Source organism: Solea solea, chromosome 19, assembly GCF_958295425.1.
Source record: "Solea solea chromosome 19, fSolSol10.1, whole genome shotgun sequence".
In the NCBI taxonomy this organism is placed as follows: domain Eukaryota; kingdom Metazoa; phylum Chordata; class Actinopteri; order Pleuronectiformes; family Soleidae; genus Solea; species Solea solea.
In genome coordinates this window covers 7,640,722-7,663,353 of record NC_081152.1, presented here as the reverse complement: position 1 = coordinate 7,663,353, position 22,632 = coordinate 7,640,722, and the positions used below count along the sequence as shown (strand labels likewise).

Genomic DNA, 22,632 nt, shown 5'->3' with positions numbered 1-22,632 from the left:
ACAAGAAACACACAGAGGCAATGTTTAGTATGGTAAATGAGTATACTCCTTTTTAAACCTGGTTTCTAAGTCTCTAGACTTTAAACGTAAAAATGAAATATGTACCTAATCTGGTCCCCCCCCCCCCCTTCCTGTACATGACTTAACCAAGTAGCAAGAGTGTGATTATGAAGGACATAGTGAGACTATGGAACCATAATTACATGAAATAACATTTAATTTTGATACTTACATACATTACTTACGTACATTTGAAGCCAAGTACTTTTAGACTTTTACTCAAATCGAGTACTTCCACTTTTACTAGAGTATTATTTTGCATATGGTATCTCAACTTTTACTCAAGTATGTGGTTTGTGTACTTCATCCACCACGGACTATTATTGACTACCATGTTTTTAAAAACATGATGGTCAGACCACAGTGGGCAGACCAAACTTGTTTTGAGTTTTACTAAGTGAAGGTTGTATTGGTTATCCAACATACTGTAGTTGGAAGGGAAGGGTGAGGGACGCACCATCACCTGTAAATGTAAACACTACAACAAGAAAGGAGTCGTTCTTTAACCACATTATTCAAAGACAAAAACCTCATGACGCTCGCTGCATCTGTATTGTCTTCAATGAATTCTACTTTCTGGAAATGTGTTGGGGAGAATCTAGAAGGAGCCAGAGTTCAGTGACATCCGACCACATATCAAACACCAGACAACATGAGCAGGGTGAGGTGACCAAGGTCCAAGGAGCTGTGTCACTGATCCACTGCGTTCCTTAGGTGCTACAAAGGGATTTTTCTGGAGAGACGACAGTCAGTGCTGCACTTGATAAATCTGGACTGTGTGGGAGAGTGGCCAGATGGCAGAAGAAAGCAGCCTGGAGTTTGTGTATGTGCAATTGGTCGGGGTTTGCTTGAATTGACACAAAGACTCCGGCCATACTGGGAACAGGTATTTTTAGTGAGTGAAACATTAGAAGTGACAGTAGCCAGTTAAGCACCGGAGACATGTTATAGGATGTCGGGAATCAAGAACTGAGACAAAAATTCAATATACGGTAGTGCTTTGCTGATTCAGGGAACTACATGAACAATAATATTTATAGAACAATTTTCAAGCTTGAGCACAAATAGTTTGCAGATTTAAAAATATGTCACTCACATATATAATTATTTCCAAATATGTTATAACAATATATATAAATAATTTCATAAAAAGCATTCAAAACATGAACGTTCACTCATTTTGACATAAATATGGACATTGATATTAATCTGGCAACTGTGCAAAAACTATAAAATAAGAAAAACTATAAAACTAAAATATGAAAGTTACTTTGAAGATCATTTCAAAATAAAGATGAAAGCGTAGATAAAACCCCAAGTAAACTGTGCTAAAAATGCAGGACAAAAACTACAAACCGAGGATAAAACTAAATACATCACCAAGTGTGTCACTTCTGCTTGATGTGCTGTTCAAAACCAGATGAAAGCACATTTGTATCTGACCTCAGTTGAGCATTACTCTTGACCTGTCAGCTTGAGTCACTGGCTATAATTAAAATACACCCATTTTCTACATCAGACTGATTTTCAAGCAGTTATGTTATGCACTGCATTGGCTTAACATACAAGGCAACATAAGGAAGTAAATTAAAAACACTAAGTGATTATCAAGCCAGATTCAGACTCTACATATGGTATCATACCTCATCATTAAGTACACACTTGTCACTTGAACCAAATTGAGCTAAACCTGGTTCATCTTAAGCCAACCTCAGCTATTTAATTGAGCCGTTCCATTAATTTGAATTAACAACTCATGTTGGAGTGATGCCTCGGGGGCAAACATCAGACTTTACTATCTACATGATGGTTGAAATGATTCAATGACCTGTGAGTTTTTGATTAAAGAGAAAGAAAGAAAAAAAAAAGTACATTCATGCTGCCAAAAGAAATATTGTTTGATTTTGCAAAATCATTTTGTCAGACCATTAGCCAGTTTTGTTCAGATCTAAACCTAAACCCAATTTCACACATGAGTTATCTAACAGAACTGAATTGGTCTTAATGTAGCAACAGGATATAAGCGTGTTTGAGAACCTATGCAGCCTTCACTACTACGCCTTCCAGCTACTGCCCTCTGGAAGGCGCTATAGCACAATTGCCTCCAGAACATCCCACTTTAAAAACTGTTCATTTAAAAACAATTCCCACTGCAATAAACATTCTGAACACCCTTCAATTGTCCTGGGATAATAAAAAACACCATTTCATACAATCTAACAGTTATTTTACCTTCAATTTCCCCCAAATTAACAATTCCACCTACATTTTATACATTGCACCTTTAATGTAACCAATTCTATTATCACAGGATTTTTTAAAACATTGATATTCTAATCACATTTGCATCCACAAAACCTGGCAAAATCAGTACAATAATAATAATAATGATGATAATAATAATAAGCAGCTATATAGACATCCATATCCCCAAAGCAGAAGTCGGGAACAGATGACAAAGCACATGAACATTAAGAAGGATTAGAAATGATCCAGTCAGACTGACAGGATTATGAAGATGAGGGAGGCTCACAAACACCAGCAGCTCCTGGCTCTGATCCCAAACCGCGTCTCCCACGGTTTCAGCAGTCTTTTCTGCTGGTTGTTAAATGGAAAACAAAGTTGTTGCAACACATTTCATTAGGAGTGACATTGCCTGTGTTGGAGACGCCATACACTAACCTAACAAAACAATGTGTGTTTTCAGGCAGCTTTGCTTATTAGAATAGTCTTAAGTTTCTATTTATATTTACTGAAGGGTTTAGATTCATTGCGGCGTAAACTCTATAATTCCAAAAAAGTGATATTTGACTTGGAAATTATGATATACAGCTGATGCAGAAACTAGAGAGATACTGTAATGTACCATTTTACTGTAGCTCATATTTTCATCCAAAAGACAAATTAAACATTTATTCATCCATTAAACAATATAAAGATCATATCATTGGAAACAATGTAGATTTGTTGGGTTCCCTTGTGTCTGATCCTTGTACAGCAGATTTTATTTATGAGAGAAAAACAACCGACCTTCACCTGAAATAGTTACTGGCGGCTGCAGTCACCAGTGCAGGGCAGCAGACAAAAGGTCTGACAGTAAAATGGAAAATGCATCAATGGAACGGTGAAGAAAGAAAAGCTTGGGCCATGAAGGAAAGTGACAGCCTCAGGCTGTGTGTAGTTGTGGAAAAAGAGTTCACAGGGCAGGACGTTCAACAGCCAGTGGACAGTTTTCTGCAGGTTAAATACATCATTCATTCATTGTCTACCGCTTTATCCTCCACATGAGGGTTGCTGGTGCCAATCCCAGTTTACGTAGGGCATCACAGGGTCACACAGACACAACAACCATCCACTCTCGCACTTATGGTCAATTTAGAGTGTCCAATTAACCGTTGCATGTTTTTGGACTGTGGGATGAAACCAGGGAAAACTCACGCACACTTGAGTACATTTAATACATTTCATGCACAAATGCCCCCATTTCAATGATCCTTTTTGCTGCAAGGCAACAACACTAATCACTCTTCCATCGTGTGTATATAAACTTGTATTACTCACTTGTGACATGATAGCAAAGCATATTTTAAAATTTTCATGGATTCAAGGCCTGTTTATGGTTCATGGTTGGTGTTTATCAAAGTTATTTCTGCAACAGATTCAAAAATGCTATCCCAAAATATTATTTAGTTATCCAGGTATGGTTGATATTATGAAAAGTACACACAAGTGAATAGCATTGAAATAGCTTTACTTTGAAAACCATCTATTAGAATTCAAGCTGAATGTCAGGCTTTAAACCTTTGTAGACGAGAGGTGTAAGTGGTAATCAATGGGAAAAATCGTCTTAAGGGCACTTTGTGTAAAATTTAGCAAGATTAAAAGAAACTGAAAATGAAACAAATAAACACCAAAAAATGGTCAAACAATCCAAAACCTGAGGACATGTTTAACAGAAAATGTGAACAGAAAACTACCTTCAAACACAGGGAGCCGAAACATGGTGGACATGGACCAGAATGCATGAAAACAAACAGGATGAACTGACAAAGATACTGTGGCCACAGAGACTACATAAGGGGGCAGGGCTAATTAAACACAGGTGAAACTCATCAGAGAAATTAATGACATCACGGTAAGGTAGACTATTAGTGGAGGGACAACAGGACAGGAAGTAAAACTATATAATATACACACACTAAGAAGAACGCCAAAATAACACAGGAAATGTGATACGGTGAAAACAGAAACAAAGAACTAAAAGACAGAAAGATTCACAACTTGAGCAAGATACAACATTTTAAAATGATCTGATGTGCTCACATGCATACATACAGATAGATGATAAAGTGATGATTTAAATACATTAAATTCAGGGGTATTTCACAAGTGAAGCAATAATCAATGTTTCTATATATGTTCTATATATAAAAGACACAGTGACAGTAATACAGTAGAGCAGGGTTCCTCAATCCTGGTCGTGGAGACCCACTGTCCTGAATGTTATAGATGTTTCCCTGCTCTAACACACCCTGATTCAAATGAATGGGTCATTATCAGACTTCAGCATAGCTTGGTGATGAGTTTACCCATTGAATCAGGTGTGTTAAAGCAGAGGAACATGTAAAACATGCAGGGGCAGTGGGTCAGGGTGGGTCCCCAGGACCAAGATTGAGAAACCCTGCACTAGAGTAAAAGGAGATGCCCAGTGTCATAAACTGTTCAGCCATTTGAATCATGACTCGTATTCACACTCGTCACTGCCAGTCTATTGTTTTCAGCAGCAGACAGACACAGACATGGTTGGAGTCAGGGATGAGCTGGTGGATCCAGATTTCCCTCAGGAGTTTGGTAGAGGCCAGAGACAGAGCAGCTAAAATGAGCGACTACTGGATTTACATTCATTAGATGGTCAGAAACATGACTCTGCGTGAATGCTAATGATGTTTTGTATCGGCTGGGTGTGTAAACACACAAATGAGTGTTCACAAGTTTGTATTTGAGTAGGTAGTTTCTAAGAGTTGTAATTTTACTTTTACTTAAGTATGTTTTTTTGGGAGTACTGTACTTCACTACGTTTAAATCGCATCCATTACAGGTGAATTGGCATTAATTAAGGTCACTGAGTGAGTGAGAAAGTTAAAGCATTTGTGACCTTTGACCCATTTTGAAAAAAAGTTTAAAACGTAGTCATTATTACTGTGAGTACATTTTAAACGAGCTACTTTTTTACTTTAACTTGAGTTGATTTTTAGACCAGTACTTTTACTTGTACTTAAAGTAGTAAAAGTTCATCAAAAATAGTGGCACTTTTACTTGAGTAGAATAAATATATGAACTAATGGTTATGTTTCATTTTTATTTGTCATAAAAACCAAAAGTTTTGTTTTATTTTAAAGTGATTATATATCTATACTAGCATATCTACATGTTGTATATCAGATTTCTGTTACATCATCTCTGAAGCAGAAATCTCACCAAAAAAAAGCATGTGTACAGAAGCAGATGTTGTGTTTTAGTGGTACTGTTATAGATATAAATAGTCTCAGGCTACAGCTTTAGAAGTGTTTTTTTTTTATCCTCTGAAATATTAAAATGAGTGAAACTTAAGATCCATTATGGGGGGGGGGGGAGACACTGAACCAAGACCTGACAGATTCACTAACTACAATTCCTTTTCTATTGTGTCCACATAAATTATATTCTGCCATCATTATAAATATCTTGCACATTTTAAAGTGCAGAACATGTTAGAAATATCAGTGACATAAACAGGAAAGAACAACATTTACATACTGTAAGTGAGATCCCATTTGGGCTAAATTGTTTGTCCTTTAAACTGCAGTTTTGTCCTTGAACCAACCCATGTTCAAACCAAACACTACAGGTCAGCGTGTGGCGCCCCCAGGTGGAGAAACAGTGAAAAGGGGGAAAAGGACAAAGCTTTTGGCTTTTTATCACAGTTAAAAGTAACAAGCATTTATAAATCAGGGAGTGAACACAATTGTTTTTTACTACATCTCTCTGTACTCTCTTTTTTCCACCACACAGGAGAAAATAAATTGCACTTTTTAACCTTATTCTGAGGGCGTAGGTTATGAATTATTTTCTTTCAAAAAACGTTAAACATATTCAAAACAATATAAAAAACAATTCAAATTTAAAGGTCATTATTAATATGTATTTTATGATTGAACAGCAAGATTATTCAGAATGGCTTTTAATACCCAGTAGTGCACTGACAGATTTGTACTCTTTTTTTTTTTTTTATTCTTTTAGTTCACTTTTTATTCTTGTGTCTTTTATTCTTTTATCATCTGTTTTTAATGCTGTGTGTCTGTAATGCTTTTATTTGGTAAAGCACTTTGGTCACCTGTGGGTGGTTGTAAAGGGCTATAGAAATAAAGTGCATTACATAATTGAATCCTGGAACTTATATGGAAAGAAATCAGCAGGAAAAGAAAGTTTCCCCCTCTATTTTGCACAGATCATCATTGTAGAGCAGAACTTTTTATCCCAACTTGCAAAAATAATCTCACTCACTTTAGACTCAGGATTGTTGCAGTTAGAGCGGCTGTATTTGTGAAGTATTATTTAAAGAGAGTTGGTCTAAAGGCAGCAATAAATTGGAATTGGGACAAATGAATAAAAGGATTACATTCATAAATCTTACTATCCATCCATCTGTCCATCCGTCTGGTCATCCAGTCATCAGCTATACGGTTTACCTTTCTAGTGTCGCAGAGGTACGTTAAACCATCAAATTATGAAATGAATTATTTTATATTTTTAAATACCCAACTCCTCACCTTAATCCAACCCCCTTTTCCCCAAAAGCATCAGGCAACTATGGAGGTCTGATTTTAATCTTTGCACCAGCTTCAAATCATGAAATGTTGACTCAGGCTAGTTTGTGTTCGACTAAGGCGATGAAAAACCAAATTGTTTTATAGTTTAAAGCAATTATAGATACATATGGGTCGTAAATTCAGTTTCTGGCAAGCATCCCTGTGTTACAAACTGAATGTTTAACCCTTAGAACTCAGAGCATTTTGGCTGCTTTATTTCCATTACAATGCTAAAAAGTACAGTTTATACAGAGGCGATAAGAATGTGCAATATAGAGTGTGTTATGTCCTTTTTTTTCAGATCTCATTTTCACCAACCATATAAACACACCTGAGCAGGAGTACTCAAAATGTTTAAAATCGGATTTACGTCACAGTTCAAAGCTCACTTGGCTCATTTTTATGAACAAAAAGAAAATTGTGTGACTTCTGCACAATTATTGCTTCTTTATATCACCACTAAAAATGAAATGATGTGAAATGAATCGTAACTTTGACTCCACAACCCATAAGAAGACGAGAAAAAAAGGCTTTTTTTTTTAAAGCCTGTGACCTATAAACACACACCCTCCAGGATGTCCATATAAGGAGTTGTGTATTATTCCCATGGCAATTTACCATGGGTGCACCTGCGGCCCAGATCCACCAGCCATGTAGCACTAAGGGTTAAAAGTAATGAACTGCTCACTCACTCACTACTACAGGGAATTCATTTTTATCTGCATAGCAAAGCAAAGCAGCTGTTGTCGTGCTCAACATGACTCACCCCAGTGTCTCGTGTCCCTCGTCCGGGCGACAGGGCCACAGTCAGACACAGCAGATGCACTTGCTCAGGTGACATGGACGGGAATTGAGCGTCGTGACATTTCTGAGGACTTGCGGATAATGGACGGGAATACAGCTGACACTGGAAATCTGAGCATGTTACAGAGGATATGATGTGATCAGGCAATCCTTGGCTTCGTCTCAACTGCTCTGAATGGGGACACGTAGGGTGTGAAGAGCACATTCCAATCAATGTTTGTTTGGCTGAGTAAGTTGTAACATTTTAGTGTGACAAATACAGAATTAGCTGCTGGTAATGACTGTAATGAAGATATAATTAAGGTCTATGTTGTCTGTAAGTGTGAAGATGATGAATAGTTTTTTTTTTACTGTCTTAAACTCAGATAAACATGATTTCTGGGTCAACAAACTGAGATGCAAGATAATACAATAATAACAGAGTACAATAAAAATGATGAATTGGACATCTAAGGTACATTCTAGACATTCAAGAGATTAGTACATTCGAGTTCACTGAATAAGCTAAAAAGCTTACAATGATTTAACCCTTTTTAAGTATTAAAATTGAAGTTAATGGAAAGTTTGGGGTGTTGTTTTGTAGCAATATTGATTCGTAAGGTAAGAGCAGTCTTGTATAAAGTACCTGTGTAAAAGTACAAGTATCTGACCAGAAAATTACTTTGAATTCACTTTTTATAATATTACTGAAGTAAAAGTCTTAAAGTATATGACATTTACTGTACTTAAGTGTCATTTTCTGATATAAAATGTAGAAGTAAAAGTATTAAAAAAAGTGAGGCGTTAGGATTGAGCCATGGTGGAACAGTGGTAGGGTGAGTTGTCTTTCAAACAGGAAGGTTGTGGGTTCAATTCCTGGCTCTGCTAGTCTATATGTGTCCTCAAGCAAGACAGTTAACTCCCTGTGGCAGCGTGTGAATGGCAAAACTATAGTGTAAAGCAGTTCATCAACACTAGAAAAGCTCTATATAAATACAGACCATTACCAACTCTTCTTCTTCTGATTTTATTTGGTAGAAACGAGTAACGAAGACAGTTAGAGCAAATGTAGTGGAGTAAAAGTAAAAGTTGCTAGAAATATAAATAATGTACAGATCTGTGAATTGTGTACTTAAGTACAGTAACAAAGTATTTGTACTTTTGTCTGTTAAAAACCAACCACAATAGTTTAAAATCGATTGATAAATCAATCCATCTGCTGCCAGAACACCTCATTTATAATTGTACTTGTTTAGCCCAACATAGTTTTTGTATGATAACAAAGAGCTGGAACATAAAGGAGACATTTCCTCATTGATTTTTTTAATTCGATAGTTCCTTTTTTTTACAGCAGACATTTCGTCAGGTGCCTGTAGAAAACGCACAAGTGTAAATAATCAAACGAATGGCGGCTCAGTTCCATTTAGCTGCCTCAGTGTCACGCTGCTGTGACTCGCATGAGCTGAACACAGCCGTCGTGAATGTGATCAGAAACACCTGCACTCTCATGGATTGATTAAACGTGTCGATATTATGTCTGCTGTGGCTCAGGCTCAGTGATCTACAGCAGGGGAGGATTTTAGATTGACAGCTGAGTGTAAGATCAAGCTTGTTTGTGGTATTTTATGTGCAAGGAAAAAGAGAAAAAAAGCAGATCCTTATGTTACTGCTCATATATTTATTTAAAGAAAATATATATATATATATGTGTGTGTACTGTTGTTGGAAAAATACGGTTTAGATCTAAATCTCATCATTTAACTAATTTTCATCATTAATTGAATCATTCAGGTTAATTGAATCTCTTTATTGTTAACTTTCTGATTATTTCAGTCTGCCTTCAGTGGAAAAAACGTGTTTTGCTGATTAATATAATCTTCGATTGAAATAATGACCTTTATATTTAGAAGGTTGTTTTCACATTCATCTCTTTTTTCACATAAAAAATCTCTGCTAACCTTAAATCCAACTGTGACAGGCTGTTGTGAAACTAATGTTACGGTAAATCAATGCCCATGTTAGAACTTACACAAAATATGTAATGTAAAAAAACAACAACCCTGAAGCCGCCAGTGTAGACATGCAGGAGTTAAACAATAATTTACTTGTGTCCAGTGACTCAATCGACTTGACAGCTGGCTGAAGAAGCTCTTACTTGTGTTAATCAATACTCTAATATTGTGGGAAGTTGTTTGCTGAGTCGATGTGTGAGATATGCAGTGTTTTTCTTTGGCTTCACCAAAAATATGCATAACCTTCTACGTCTGAAGATGCTTCACTTCTCATACATATTAATATTTTTCCTCAATATTTTGTTTTCTTTACGGAAAGTTAAACAAGAGGAAGTATGCAGATTAGTTGTCCTGAAAATTCATCGAGGTAAGCAACATTTATTCTGGAGGCACAGAGAATGTTCTTAAAATAAAATGACATTACGTCATTAGCGTCATTATTTCAGTAATAGGCAATGTTATCACACACTTTTGATTTTAAAGATTGATTTCTTTAGAAGGTCCAGGCTAAGTTAAGCACAGCTAATCTGCAGCAAAGATGAGTAAAGGGTTATAGTGTTTGTGTGTTTGTTGATGGTGTGTGAGTTACAGGAAGTCTGTGCTGCTCCTGATCTCATTACAGTTACCAACTGCAGATGTAAACTGGACGCCATCTAGTGGCCATGCTTGGAAACTGTGAAAGTGAAAGCACTGACCTTCAAATAAAGTTGCCTCTGTTTTTATCACAGACACTCACGATGGTGGAGTGGATGCAGTGTCCGAACAACCAGCAGAGGGTCAGCACACACACAGCAAAGTCCCTCTGTAGTTTACTGGAGAGAATCCGTGGTTTTGTTTTGTTTTTTTACCTTCAACAGATATTAGATCAATGTCAGTAAATTATCACATATAAATGTATTTGCAGATAAAGTAGATAATTTCATAAAAAGGTTCAAAAAATGTCAATATGAAAATCAACTTCTAAAATTTGAAAATACATGAAAATAGAAAGTATACGTTTCAAATAAATATGGCACTTTATATCCATGAAATTAGATTAAGATTTTTTAATTTATTATATATATTCTTTGCTATTAATTTCATTTTCTACTCGCCCTGTTTAAAATCCCTCGTTTCTGATTTTCACCAGAAGAGGCTCACGTACCACTGGTGGTACACATGCCACAGTTTGAGAACCATGGGTCTAATCAAATTTGCTAGTCTACGGCCAAAGATTTTCCTTCACATTACATGAGAAAACTGCAGTAATAAGTGGTTTTGAGGTAGTTCTCTTCAAAAACAACATTTCAGGGATTTGAATTTTAAGTGAGTGTGTTTGTCCGAGCCTGATAAGTGAGCAGAATTCAACCAGGGGACTAAACAAGTGCAAATAACAACTTGTTTACATCATTAAAGAAACTCTCTCAAATCTCTTGTGAATATGTTTCATCCAAAATGCCAGTTAAAGCCCCTTTGGTTTAAAGGTAATAAACTGTAAGTATGTTGAGTTAGAAGAAGCAACAGATCCCTCAGGGGTCTATTCTTGGGCCTCTTCTCTTCTACCTGTACTCACTTCCTCTTGGATCAATTTTTCAAAGACACGGTATCGCATTCCCATTTTTACACCGATGACAGTCAAATGTCTGACTGTGCATTTTCAGTCGCTCTGAATCTGTGGAAGGAGTTGCCCTTGCACATCAGACAGGCCGACTCACTTCCTGTTTTTAAGTCCTCACTAAAAAACACATTTTTTCTCTTTGGCTTTTTAAAGTGCTTTAAAAATAAATTTGGATTGGAATCAAGTCCAGTTGTTAAATGTAATTCCAGGATGAATATGAATCTTCACATATGTAATACAGCCATGTCAATCTGCACAGTGTGCCTAGGAATCTTATATTTATTTTTAAATATTTATTCTTAAAATAATGGAGTCATGTCATATCTGAAGGTATTTCTTCACTGTTCATTCAGCCGACTCCCCAAAACCATATGTTTAAACAGATACTGCACCACATTATACAGACATTGCAACTTGTAATATTTATCACCACTAGTTACATATTTATTACCTTTTAAATGAAACATATTTCACCGCAGTAGAAAAATAACGGAGCAAGGTTGTGAACAGAGGAACGTTTCTGTTTTTACACACGATTACAGTGTGGTTATAAAGAGTTTCATCCAGAGGGCGGAAGAACTCAGCGACGTGTGTAATAAATGTATATACGTCATGGCCACACTAACTGTAACTTTTTATAACAAAGACAGAACAGAGTAACGAGTCACTTGACTAAAGAAAGACATCTGCGGAGTGACCACCAGCTTCACATCCACGTCCTGCTCAAGTGCTCACTGCTCGTCCAAACAATGTAAGTCAGAGAGAAAATGGCTTCAAGAAATTAAAAAAAAATAGGTCTTCTCCATTTCTATCTAGGCTACGCCTGCTCCCTGCGGATGTTTGGGGATAGCCTGAGGTTAGACCTGAAGAGAGAATCAAAAGTGGAATGGGTTATTAAAAATAGGTCAGATGTTTCTTTGACATCCTGGTCATCGGAAGGAGAGTTATTCTTTAAGCAGAGTTTAAAAAAAGAAAAGAAAAAAGAGCTTAAGGAGAACGGAGAGAAATACACAGCGCTTCATTCACAAAACATGGAACTTGTTCATTATTGAAACAGTTACATTTGTCTGTACATGTCTCACATGTCATGTTGCTGACAAATAAAGCAAGGTAGCTTCCAGAGGGGGAAATTAAGGAATTATTTTACTTTTACTTAAGTTTTTTTTTGGAAGTACTGTACTTCACTACGTTTTAAATCATATCCGTTACTGAGTAAATTGTCATAAACTATCATTTTACTCGGGTGTTGCTGACTGCTAGGGGCAAACATTTTTCTATTGTGCAGGGGTTTCAGTTAAGTTTTGATATGTTTAATGGGAATGGAAAGATAAATGGACAGTAGAAGAAAATAAATGGCGAATATCATTTCAGACACTAAGGAAAGATCTGGTTTAGATTTATACCTGAGTGCACGTAAAAACAAACAATCAGCAGCGCCACAGGACTTGGTCACTACATATGGTAAAAATGAAATGCAGCTTAGCATTTACATGTTACCTTTTCGGTAATCCAAAGCAAAAGGTGACACACTGGTTATTGTTTTGTGTACAAACCTATTCAATAACCTGCTATTATGCCAATTTGTTTCAAAACAAAAAAAAAAAAAATGGTATTACTCATCCTGATTATGGCTGCCATCCAAGCTTAAGTTATGGTTTAACGTGTGAAAATGTCACAAGTTAGGGTTACCAGTCCTGTGCACCATGTCACACTGAGGACACTACACTGATGCACACTAGTGGAAGACGCAGTGAGTGGACAAAGACTTGAACCATGTATTGTACATAAACACAATTTTATTCAGCCTGATATAGGTTACACAATGGATGGGGGAAATTCTAAGAGAACTACTTCCCTTTGTTGAACTAATGATATGATTTTTAAATCAGCTTCGGATCCTCACTGAACAGCTTCCACCATCAGCTGCTGTAAACTGTGAGGAATTAAGCATAATCGCATGCTACGACTGACCTGAGGCATTATTTTTTTTCCTTTCTTCGAAAAAACCATACAAAAGAAACAAAAAACATATTCTTCTCCTCAGCAGTCAATATGTACGTTTTCTCACTAAATGATATGGAATGTTATTTTGGAAATGCAGGTAAAAAGAAAACTGTTGTCGGTAACATCAGAAAACATGATAAGAAACAGAATTAAAACAACAATGATACAAAAACCAAAAAAAGGATTCCCAGAAGTCTGTTCCCAGGCTGCTACTGTGTGTGAGGCTTTAAGAAAACACCACCTCGGTCCAACATGTGTTCAAAAACAAAAAACTGAAACCTGCTGCAGTGATTCAGTCTTGTCGTCCTCCAACGTGGACTTGAGCGGAAACCACCTCGGCGCTCGACAGTACAGAAGAAGTACATTAAATTGACACTGCTCGCAGATCAGCTTTGAAGTCTAATATATTAGGAATGACAGTCAAAGATACAAAGCAAAGACAGAGGAGGGGAAGACAGGGAGAGGATCTTAACATTTAACTAGTGTTAGTTGTTTTTTTTTCCTTTACTTGTAAATTTCACAAAGTGCAAATTTTCATTTATATTACATCATAACCAATTTTAGAAATTGTTCTTTTTCTATTATATAACAATGTTAAATAGCTAAACCCCCCCACATATACCCAACCTAACCATAACCAGACCCCCCACCAGCTATTGAGAATATTTAAAAAATAAAAAAAAGGAATCACTAAATACATGCTGCAATGACGCCCACCAATTTTGCTTGAAATTTGACCAAAGCCTTTTTTTTGGCTCACTGAATCTCTTAAAGTACACTGTTACTGTCAGCGTGCGCTTATATTTAAAATCTATATATTAATCTATCGTTAAATATTATGCCTCTTGCACAGTCTTGCATGCACTGAAGAGCATTTAGAGCAAGCTGTACAAGGAGGAGAGGTGTGTGGACGGACTGGGTCAGGCTGAAGACTCTGGTCCAGGTCCAGGCACTCTTGCGCCACCTGTAAACGTTTTTTTGTTTTTTTTTGCCTTTTATTTCTTGTAACCGTGTCAGTCCAAAAGATGGAACTCCAGTGTGTTTTTGTCGAGTAAGCGTTGTGTTTGAGCATGTATGTATGTATGCTTATGTGTGTGCATGGTCCTAAACTCAGTCTCACAAAAAGATCTGCCGATCACTGAAGTTTTGTTCCAAGCTTTCGCTGTCTGTTCCTGAGAGAAAGAAAAAAAGAAAGTTAGAAAATGAGGCAACAAATCCACACAAGCATTAAAAACACAATTATTTCACTCTAATTGCATCAACAAAACTTTGAGAAGTGGCTGTGTGTAACCGTTGGAGATTTTTGTTGTTGATGACATTATTTATGGAATTGGATTGTGTCAATATTTTCAAACAACACCTTTCACAAATCAAGCAACACCTTTTAAGAGGCAAACACAATTGCAAATAAAATATCAATTTAATCATTCATAATATCAAATTTTATTTGGATGAAAACACTCTGGCTGGCGGTAGTCATCGTTAAAGTCGCTGTCCGTCTGGAACTCCACAAGTGCCCCAAGTTTTCCCCATCAACATCCGAGTCGGAGATCCAGACGGACAGCGACTCAAAGCCTGCGATTACTTCCGGTCCATTGAGCTGTCGCTCCAAACCTCAGTAGCCAATCTTCCTAAGGTCCACCCATGGTTTATATGCAGTTTGTGGATTTTTGTTTGCTCAATTCATGAAGTGTTGTTTGTTAATTAAAATGTGTTGCTTGCTTCGAGAAAATTCCATTCCATAATTATTATGCCTCTGTTAATCGTTTATGAACAGAAACGATGTAAAATGATTTGTCTGCTGTGTCCTTCATAAACAAATCACTTCCTGTGTGCAGCCTGGGAATGTTGCAGAGCGACACGGGACCTATAGTGAAAATGACAGACTCATGTAGAGCAGAGTGTCTTAATCAGTTTTGTATAAACTAATTTCATAGTGGTTTGAATGTAATAGACATTAATATTTAAAAGTTACAAGGAACAACTTATTTTATTTTAAAGTTTTAATAAACACATTAAAAAACAAAAATCTAATTTCAAATGTGACAGACAATTTAGAAATGCACAATCTAACGTCCAACACCGTTAGATGTAGTTTGACATAAGATCCAGCAGAGGGCACTCTAGAACCTGACCAATGGAAGGTCCTTTAGACCAACACATTTTTACAGTTGAGCAGTATGAAAATAATATTTGCCTGCAAAAGTGGGGGCAAAGCCACTTTTGGTGTGTTGTGTGTAACTTTTAATATTTTGTTAACATTTAAGATTTTGTAAAATAGTGACAGGCCTTGTGTTAGCCATAATCCTAACCCGAGTTGCTATGACAATACCAATCATGTAGTCTTAGGACATGTTTCTACGTTGAGCTGTTTGGTACATTAAATATATTTTCGCGTTTCCATTAGGAATAGTACCAAAATAACCACCCCAACCATTTCTTTTTTCCAGTACCCTTCCCTTGGGGTACCAGGTAGAACTAGACCCACAACAGTCAGTTGATTGGGCGACAGAAAGGCGTCTCTCCCCTGTGACCGGTGTTTCTTCAGTCTATTCTCATACAAAGCTTGATGTCTTCTGGAGACAAACAGTCACAAACCGAGCAGAAAATAACGAGCTGCTAGATGAAACACAAGCCTGACCGAGGGCTTTACCGCTACTGTACCAAACCTAACTGTACACATCATTTAGGTTAACTTTCTATGACATTTCTTTATGAAACTGTGCCGTAATGATGTAGTTGGTGATTACATCTCCAGAATAGTTCCTTACCTTGCCTCTGATCTTGTCACTGTATACTCAAACCATAGGATGTTAGGAATCAGGCTTGTGTCTCGCACCAGGAAGTACTCTGATATTGGCCTAGCACAGAATAAGAAGAGAAACCACAATGAACCAGTCCAGGCCACTTATATAAGCCGAAGATGAATCTTTGTTCCCGTGACACATGAGGGAAGCAGAGAAATTAGAGTACTACTTACCACGCAGCTATTTTGGGGAATAATGGTGTCAGAACCTCTTGTGTGAACAAGAACCAGATTATCCCAATCGTACAGCCAGCCACTGCACCATAGAAAACCTGGCCCCAGGTGTGATACAAAAGGTAGACTCTGAAAGCCAAAGCAGAGAGAAACACAATCAGACAACTTGTCGTTCTCAGAGTATCAAAAAAAAAAAGTATTGTTACTACAGATATTTGCACAACATCTTTGTTTTGTACACCTGCCTCAAGTACAACAGAAAAGGTAAGCAAGCAGCATGATAATGAGCTTCATGTGGTGTTAATTAGCTGACTAACAGCAGATTAAAAACACACTCGACAGCATTTAAATGGTCTGATACACACACTAGTTATGTAAAGCAGTTCATTCACATGATAAAACTTTCACAGACATTAAGATAGATATAGATATATATAAAAAGACATTTGGAAAAACTCAGTCCAACCACAAGGATCAGTATCTGGACCTGAATGAGCATTACAACATTTAATCGGTCAAATAATTTTTTTAATTTATCAGTCGTTTTTTTGCACCACAAAGTTTTGATTCATCTGTCCTAAAACTTCAAATGATGTATTCAAATGTCTTGTTCTGTCCACAAACCAAATTTATTACATTTTACAGATGTTGTTGTTATATGAAGCAAAGAAAACAGAAAATATTCATATTTAAAGAGGCCATAGCCCGGAAGTGCCAATTAACGCTGCGTTTGGGTCTGTATCTGCGTCATTACCTAGTTTATGAAGCCCTAAAAGACTCCGGATCAAATGCGTAAGGGATTACGGCGAGGGGTCGTGGCAACGGCATTACTCAATGTTTTGATAATTGCTAGCGGTGCATCCGCCTTTCCAGAGGGGGAACTGCGGGTCCGAGAGCTGACGTGCCAATTGCGTCACTTCCAGGTAACTGGCCAATCACAAGAGAGTCCGTGTTCTGCGGGTGTGGTTTTGGTCTGAAACAGCGCGGCTGACGAGAGCGTCGGTGATGAGACATTTACATCGGCTCGTTTGCAGCGAGTAGGAGGTTTTTGACCATATAAATGACTTCATGTTTGTAAGTACACCTCCATATCTCACATATAAGTGAGATAGGACCATGCTATGGCCTCTTTAAATAGCTGAAAATCTGTGTTTTTTTTATTATTGAAAAACAAACCCACTCCATTAATCATTGCAGCCCTACTGCGTATATTTTTAAAGACCCATATTGGCCAAAATAAAAGCAGTTAAATGCTGATCTCTCCTTTTCTGGAAATGTATTCATTAGTGTTTTGTCCACCTCAGCTTTTCATTTGCAGCAAGCTGGGCTCGAGAGTGCGAGTGAACTGTGATATACAAAAAGACTGGCAGGGGACACATAATTAACATTCTCAAGATACATGTGCAAAAGTTACCAAGCCATGAAGGTTAAGTTCTAGATACATCTCTTCTCCCCCCCAGTATTTCCACGACTAGAATTAAGAACAAAAATGTACAGAACATTTATGCAGCAGCTGCTCATTTTCAGCCTCAAGTGACAATTGCTTTTGCCAGATAAGGAACGTACCTGATGGAAGATTGTACGTATCAGCCGGTGCTAATTTATGTCTGTGGGTGATTTCAGATCCTATTACTGCAGTAATAGGATATGAGTGGCATCCTCACACACTCATTCGTATATCATACAAAGCTTCTTATCAATAATTTATGTCAATCAACTTAATCGTTTCTAACGAGGTCCTTCAATAGCTTGTGAGAAATAAAATGTGCCCCATATAGAAGGCTACATCTCTTACTTATGATACATATTAAATAAGCATTTAGGTTGATAAAGGTATTGGATCAGCCTAAGAAACTGCAGTAAAAGTTAAGTTTACTCATTGAATTTTTCATTTAAGCAGTGGCGGTTGCTAGTCTTTGAAACAGGAGAAGCTCATTTCAGGCCCAGTTATTTAGTTATTTAAATTCTGCAAGCAACTTAAACAAGGAAACGTGATAATTACGTTAAGCCGAGCAAATAACACAACGACCAGCCATTTGTCTACAGACTTCCCTCACAAAACCCACACAGGACTGAGGTAGAAATGCTCCGCTGTGCATGTTTCTGCAATGCTGTCAATCAAAAACTGGTTCCACTTTTCAGACAGTTCCTCCAATCACCATCGAGATCACCGCAGTGAAAAATCCTATTCTGTGCCGTCCCATAGAGAACAGTTGAAGCTGAGCTTCATGTGGATTTGAGTCAGAATACGCAAATCACATAAGACGATGTAAATATAACACAGTTCATATTTGACGACAGTTTAGATTAAGCTGAGCTTGCCTTGCCGTCTTAGAGCAATCGCTACTGCATTTAAGTGATGGTGAAAAGCAATTCCAAGGCCATGTGTCATGGACAAAATTTACGATGCGAGCCAGACATTAAATATTCAAATGTAGATCACACTGTACCCAGGTTCTTACATTTCCATGAATTAGATACCTCATAAAAACATGTGCACCACATTTTCCAATCTTTTTTCATGATCATCATCATCATCTAACAACTTGAAACACCTTGTAACATACTGCTCATTTGAAGTCATTTGGACAGGAGTCTCTTACCTGCTGTATGAGACTGATAAGGCCATGCCCAACAGGATGATGGACAGTATGTGTCTCCACAGCAAGTCCACACATCGAGCGTTGTTCGTTTGATGCATTCTGAAAAAGGAGACGAGCGTGAGCTCACATGGCATCCACTTCATGTAAAGATGGAACGAGAACATCCAATAAAAGCTTATGGAAAAACATGAATTTAATTTAGATAATAATGTAACATATTGTAGAATAAACATTACCATAAAAAATAAGATCTCCAATAAAACAGAAAATGAATTGCTGCATGTCCCACCCATAAAAATCTCAACTGTAAAAAGAAACAAGCTCACCTTAAATAAAGGAACAGAAAGAAGTAAACAACAAAAAACCAGATAAACTGGGAATGACTGGAGGGCATCCCATAATCTGAGGACAGGGTTCTGTGAGCCCCTGCAGAAAAACAAACAAACATTCATTTAAATACATATTTACATTATAGAATTTGTTTCAAAACCAAATACTGTGACCCAAGTGTATGATTGAAGTCTGTCGGAAGCACATATACAGTCAATATCTAATTCAAATGAAATTGCTTATATTTATTTACATACATTGAAGTATTAATGTCATAGTTACAATTTATATATAATTTTGAAGGGAAATGAAAAATCACATTTAGGTTTTAACACTCCTGAGACGTCGGACAGTTGATGTATCAATAAGAGTTAAATACAATTCAGTGCAATGGAAAAGTATTCAGCCAGTAAAGGATTATGATAAGAAATCATGTGACTAAAACATGACTCCAGCTTCTGCATTTCACTGCACTGAAAAATGATAGAAATGCTGTTTATTTTGCAGCTGGCTTTTTATGCACACAGAGCTCTTAAGGTTAGTTTTTCAAGCACACACAACTGGAGTAAAAGGGCTATGTCAATTGTGATGTTTTGATCTTACTTGGTGTCCTTTAAGTCATCTAAGCTGTGTTATTTCATCATTGTTCTGTGGTGACCCACAGTACCGTTTATCTGGTTAAATAACTCCCACAGTTGGCTTAACAGCAGTGGTTGGAAACCCAAAAATGTGCATTTTCTCTGAACAAATTGTTAAAAAAAAATATGGTCCAAAATGTCGTTTACCAGGTTAATGTTTGATCAGAAGTATCAGAAGATGATGTTGTGGCTGTTGTGGTGCTTTTGTAATATAGCCCAAAATCGTAAAAAACAAATAGTCCCCGTTCACACCTGCTATTAACACCCGTCCTGAGAAAACATGGGAATACTGCTAAAATCATCTATTGAAATTTGATAATTTAAAATGTTTCCTGTGGGCTCTTAACAGATTTCCTTTCAGCAGCACTGTATTCAAAATACACACCGACTTCATGTCTGATCGAGAGCACAAACGTATGTGCGAGTGTACATAGTGTATGTTTGTGCGTCAGCATGAGTGACAAGAAGACAGGAAACAGCTGGAAAGGAGCAGAGCGAGTCAAATCTATACTCACGCTGCTGTCACATAAAAATAAAAACGTATTTTTAGAAAAAAAATGACATGGTGATCACTGATCAGTGTTACTATGATGACAGATCTATCATTTAATGTATAAGAGATGCTTAGTGTGTAAAAAAATCAAAAAGAAACAATAACAGTTAGAAACTTCAGTTGGTCAGAAAACATCAGCTGAGGAGGCAGACTCTAATGCCGTGTTTCCTTCATGGTATGGTTCGGTTTGGTACGGTTTGGAAAGGTAAAGCCCTCGGTCAGGCTTGTGTTTCGACTGAGAACTGTATCTTTACTTGCGTGACATTGTACCGGTGTGACGACAACGAACGTCAACATCGAATGCAACACAACACACAACAACGGAGGACGTCCTGCAGCTCTTTTATTCTGTATCCGTTTGTCTCAACAAGACGTCAAACTTGAGAATAGACTGCGGGTGTTTGACACAAGGGTGTTACGTTTTTTTGTCGCACAATCAACTGACTGTCAGTGTAACTCCACCCAGACCGTACCGTACCATTTTACACTGCAACCCTAAGGAAAGGTGATATGGAACAGTTGGGGTGGGACGGTTATTTTGGTATTACTGATGCAAAAAAAAAAAAAAACATATTGTACCAAACCAACCCGTTCCACTCAGTGGAAACACGGCTTGATGCATCCTGAGGATGGATTGAGTTCATACATGCTCAGGAATGTGGCCACGTGTGTCCTCAAACCACATCCAAATGTGGATCTGAGGCTGCATTCAGGCCTGTACTTACTTAGTTCTGTCCACATGGGATCACATCACCCAGGACAGATGTTAATACCAGACATGAACAGGGGTCATAAGGCCAACAGCACAGTTACTCCCTCACCTGCACATGGGCGTGGCTCTTTGAGAATGTGCTTCAGCAGCCAGTTCACACCTTCATTCAGGATGAGCCCACCGAAGAAGGAAATCTGATTTTTTTTAAAGAAAAACAAACCAAGAACACAACAGACAACACATTAGCACTGACTAAAAACTTTCAGGCTGACAGCTGAGGCAGCCTCACAGACAATGATGCTCTTCTTGTGCAAGTCTCACCGTGTGCAGCTCCCGTTTAAACACTATGAGTGTAACAAAACCCACAAGGATTGCTATAGGCAGGAGACTGATGTAGGCCAGCACTTGTCCCGTAAGATCATCTGAAATTCAGTCACAAAGTAGTGATGTTAATTATAAAACCCCCACAGGATTGTCACCTGGTGGGAATGACACTGAGATACTCAGTAAACCCGGATGGTTAAAATGTCTAACCGTGAGCACTGTCAGGAAACTGCTGTGGTGGAGACGCTAACCGTCATAAAACCAAACACAACACACATGTGGCTCATTTGTTAAAAAAGCGGGTTATGATAGTTTTTACTAATCACTATGAGGCCAATGAGCTAGCTGCTGCGTTTACACTAGTCCTGGCTGTAAATGTAAATAGTTAGGAAATTACACCACAGTCGCAAATCATAGTTTAACTGCTTTAAACGCCTTTATTTTGACGGGTTATTCTCACAGAACACGACGTATATGTACATTCAATGGAAATTGTCAAAAAGTCGATATTAATGAAGCTAGCAGGCAAGCTAGCCTTCATTGTGGAAATTATCGCAAACTACGCATGCGCCAATGCCTCACAATTTAGCAGTCCGGCCAGCGTTCCCCCACTACACTCAGTCTTTACAGAATCTCACAATTTGGCAGCGTCACCGACGGCCGCTTCCATTCAGGAGCCAGAAAACACACGCACCGCTCTAAAAAAGACAAAGCGGTCGGTGGTAGCGGAGCTTCACCAGTAAGAGGAAGATGTTAAGTTTACGTACCCTCGGGGAATTCTACGCGTGTCAGAGATATGGACCGCCATCGAGGTAGTGCCGAGCACTGCTCTTCCAACGCCATCTTACCCGGACACAGCCGGGCAGTCCGAGTGAAACGCCCCACACACGCTCCCTGACCAATGACGAGCCGAGCTCCGATTTCAAACGAACCCCGGCAGTGGAGCAGTCGTCCAATCCCGGCCGCACACCGGAGAGGAGCTATCCTGCACAAACATACAAGAGAATTATTGAATGAACAAAAAGACAAAGTCATCGTATCTATAGTGTACCCAGCGAGCTGCTCTCATACAATTAATTAAAAAAAAAAATAAAATCAAGATCGAGATTTTACACTCACAACCTGCAGCATTATCCTGATTAGGTATTTGCCCATATCTGTGTATGAAAACCTAAATAATCACCAAAA

At 37.8% G+C, this 22,632-nt stretch overlaps 1 protein-coding gene across 1 annotated transcript; it reads right to left on the bottom strand.

Moving 5' to 3' along the window:
- Nucleotides 1-13,076: 13,076 nt before the first annotated feature.
- dolpp1 (dolichyldiphosphatase 1) lies at nt 13,077-22,358 on the bottom strand. The gene is made up of 8 exons (XM_058618247.1): nt 22,212-22,358; nt 21,442-21,542; nt 21,230-21,314; nt 19,214-19,313; nt 18,888-18,986; nt 16,285-16,413; nt 16,076-16,165; nt 13,077-14,476 (listed from the first exon to the last, which is right to left on the bottom strand). The coding sequence occupies exons 1-8, from the start codon at nt 22,285-22,287 to the stop codon at nt 14,440-14,442; spliced, it is 717 nt and encodes a 238-aa protein (XP_058474230.1). The 5' UTR covers nt 22,288-22,358; the 3' UTR covers nt 13,077-14,439.
- Between the last annotated feature and the right edge of the window lie 274 nt (nt 22,359-22,632).

Bases quoted from the DNA above. Each gene is read 5' to 3' on its own strand.
- dolpp1 (XM_058618247.1), bottom strand. From the start codon at position 22,287: ATGGCGTTGGAAGAGCAGTGCTCGGCACTACCTCGATGGCGGTCCATA. The intron at 19,314-21,229 runs GTGAGGGAGTAA...GTTTTTCTGCAG, and splicing joins AGAGCCACGCCCATGTGCAG to GGGCTCACAGAACCCTGTCC. The intron at 18,987-19,213 runs GTGAGCTTGTTT...CTCCTTTTTCAG, and splicing joins TTTCTGTTCCTTTATTTAAG to AATGCATCAAACGAACAACG.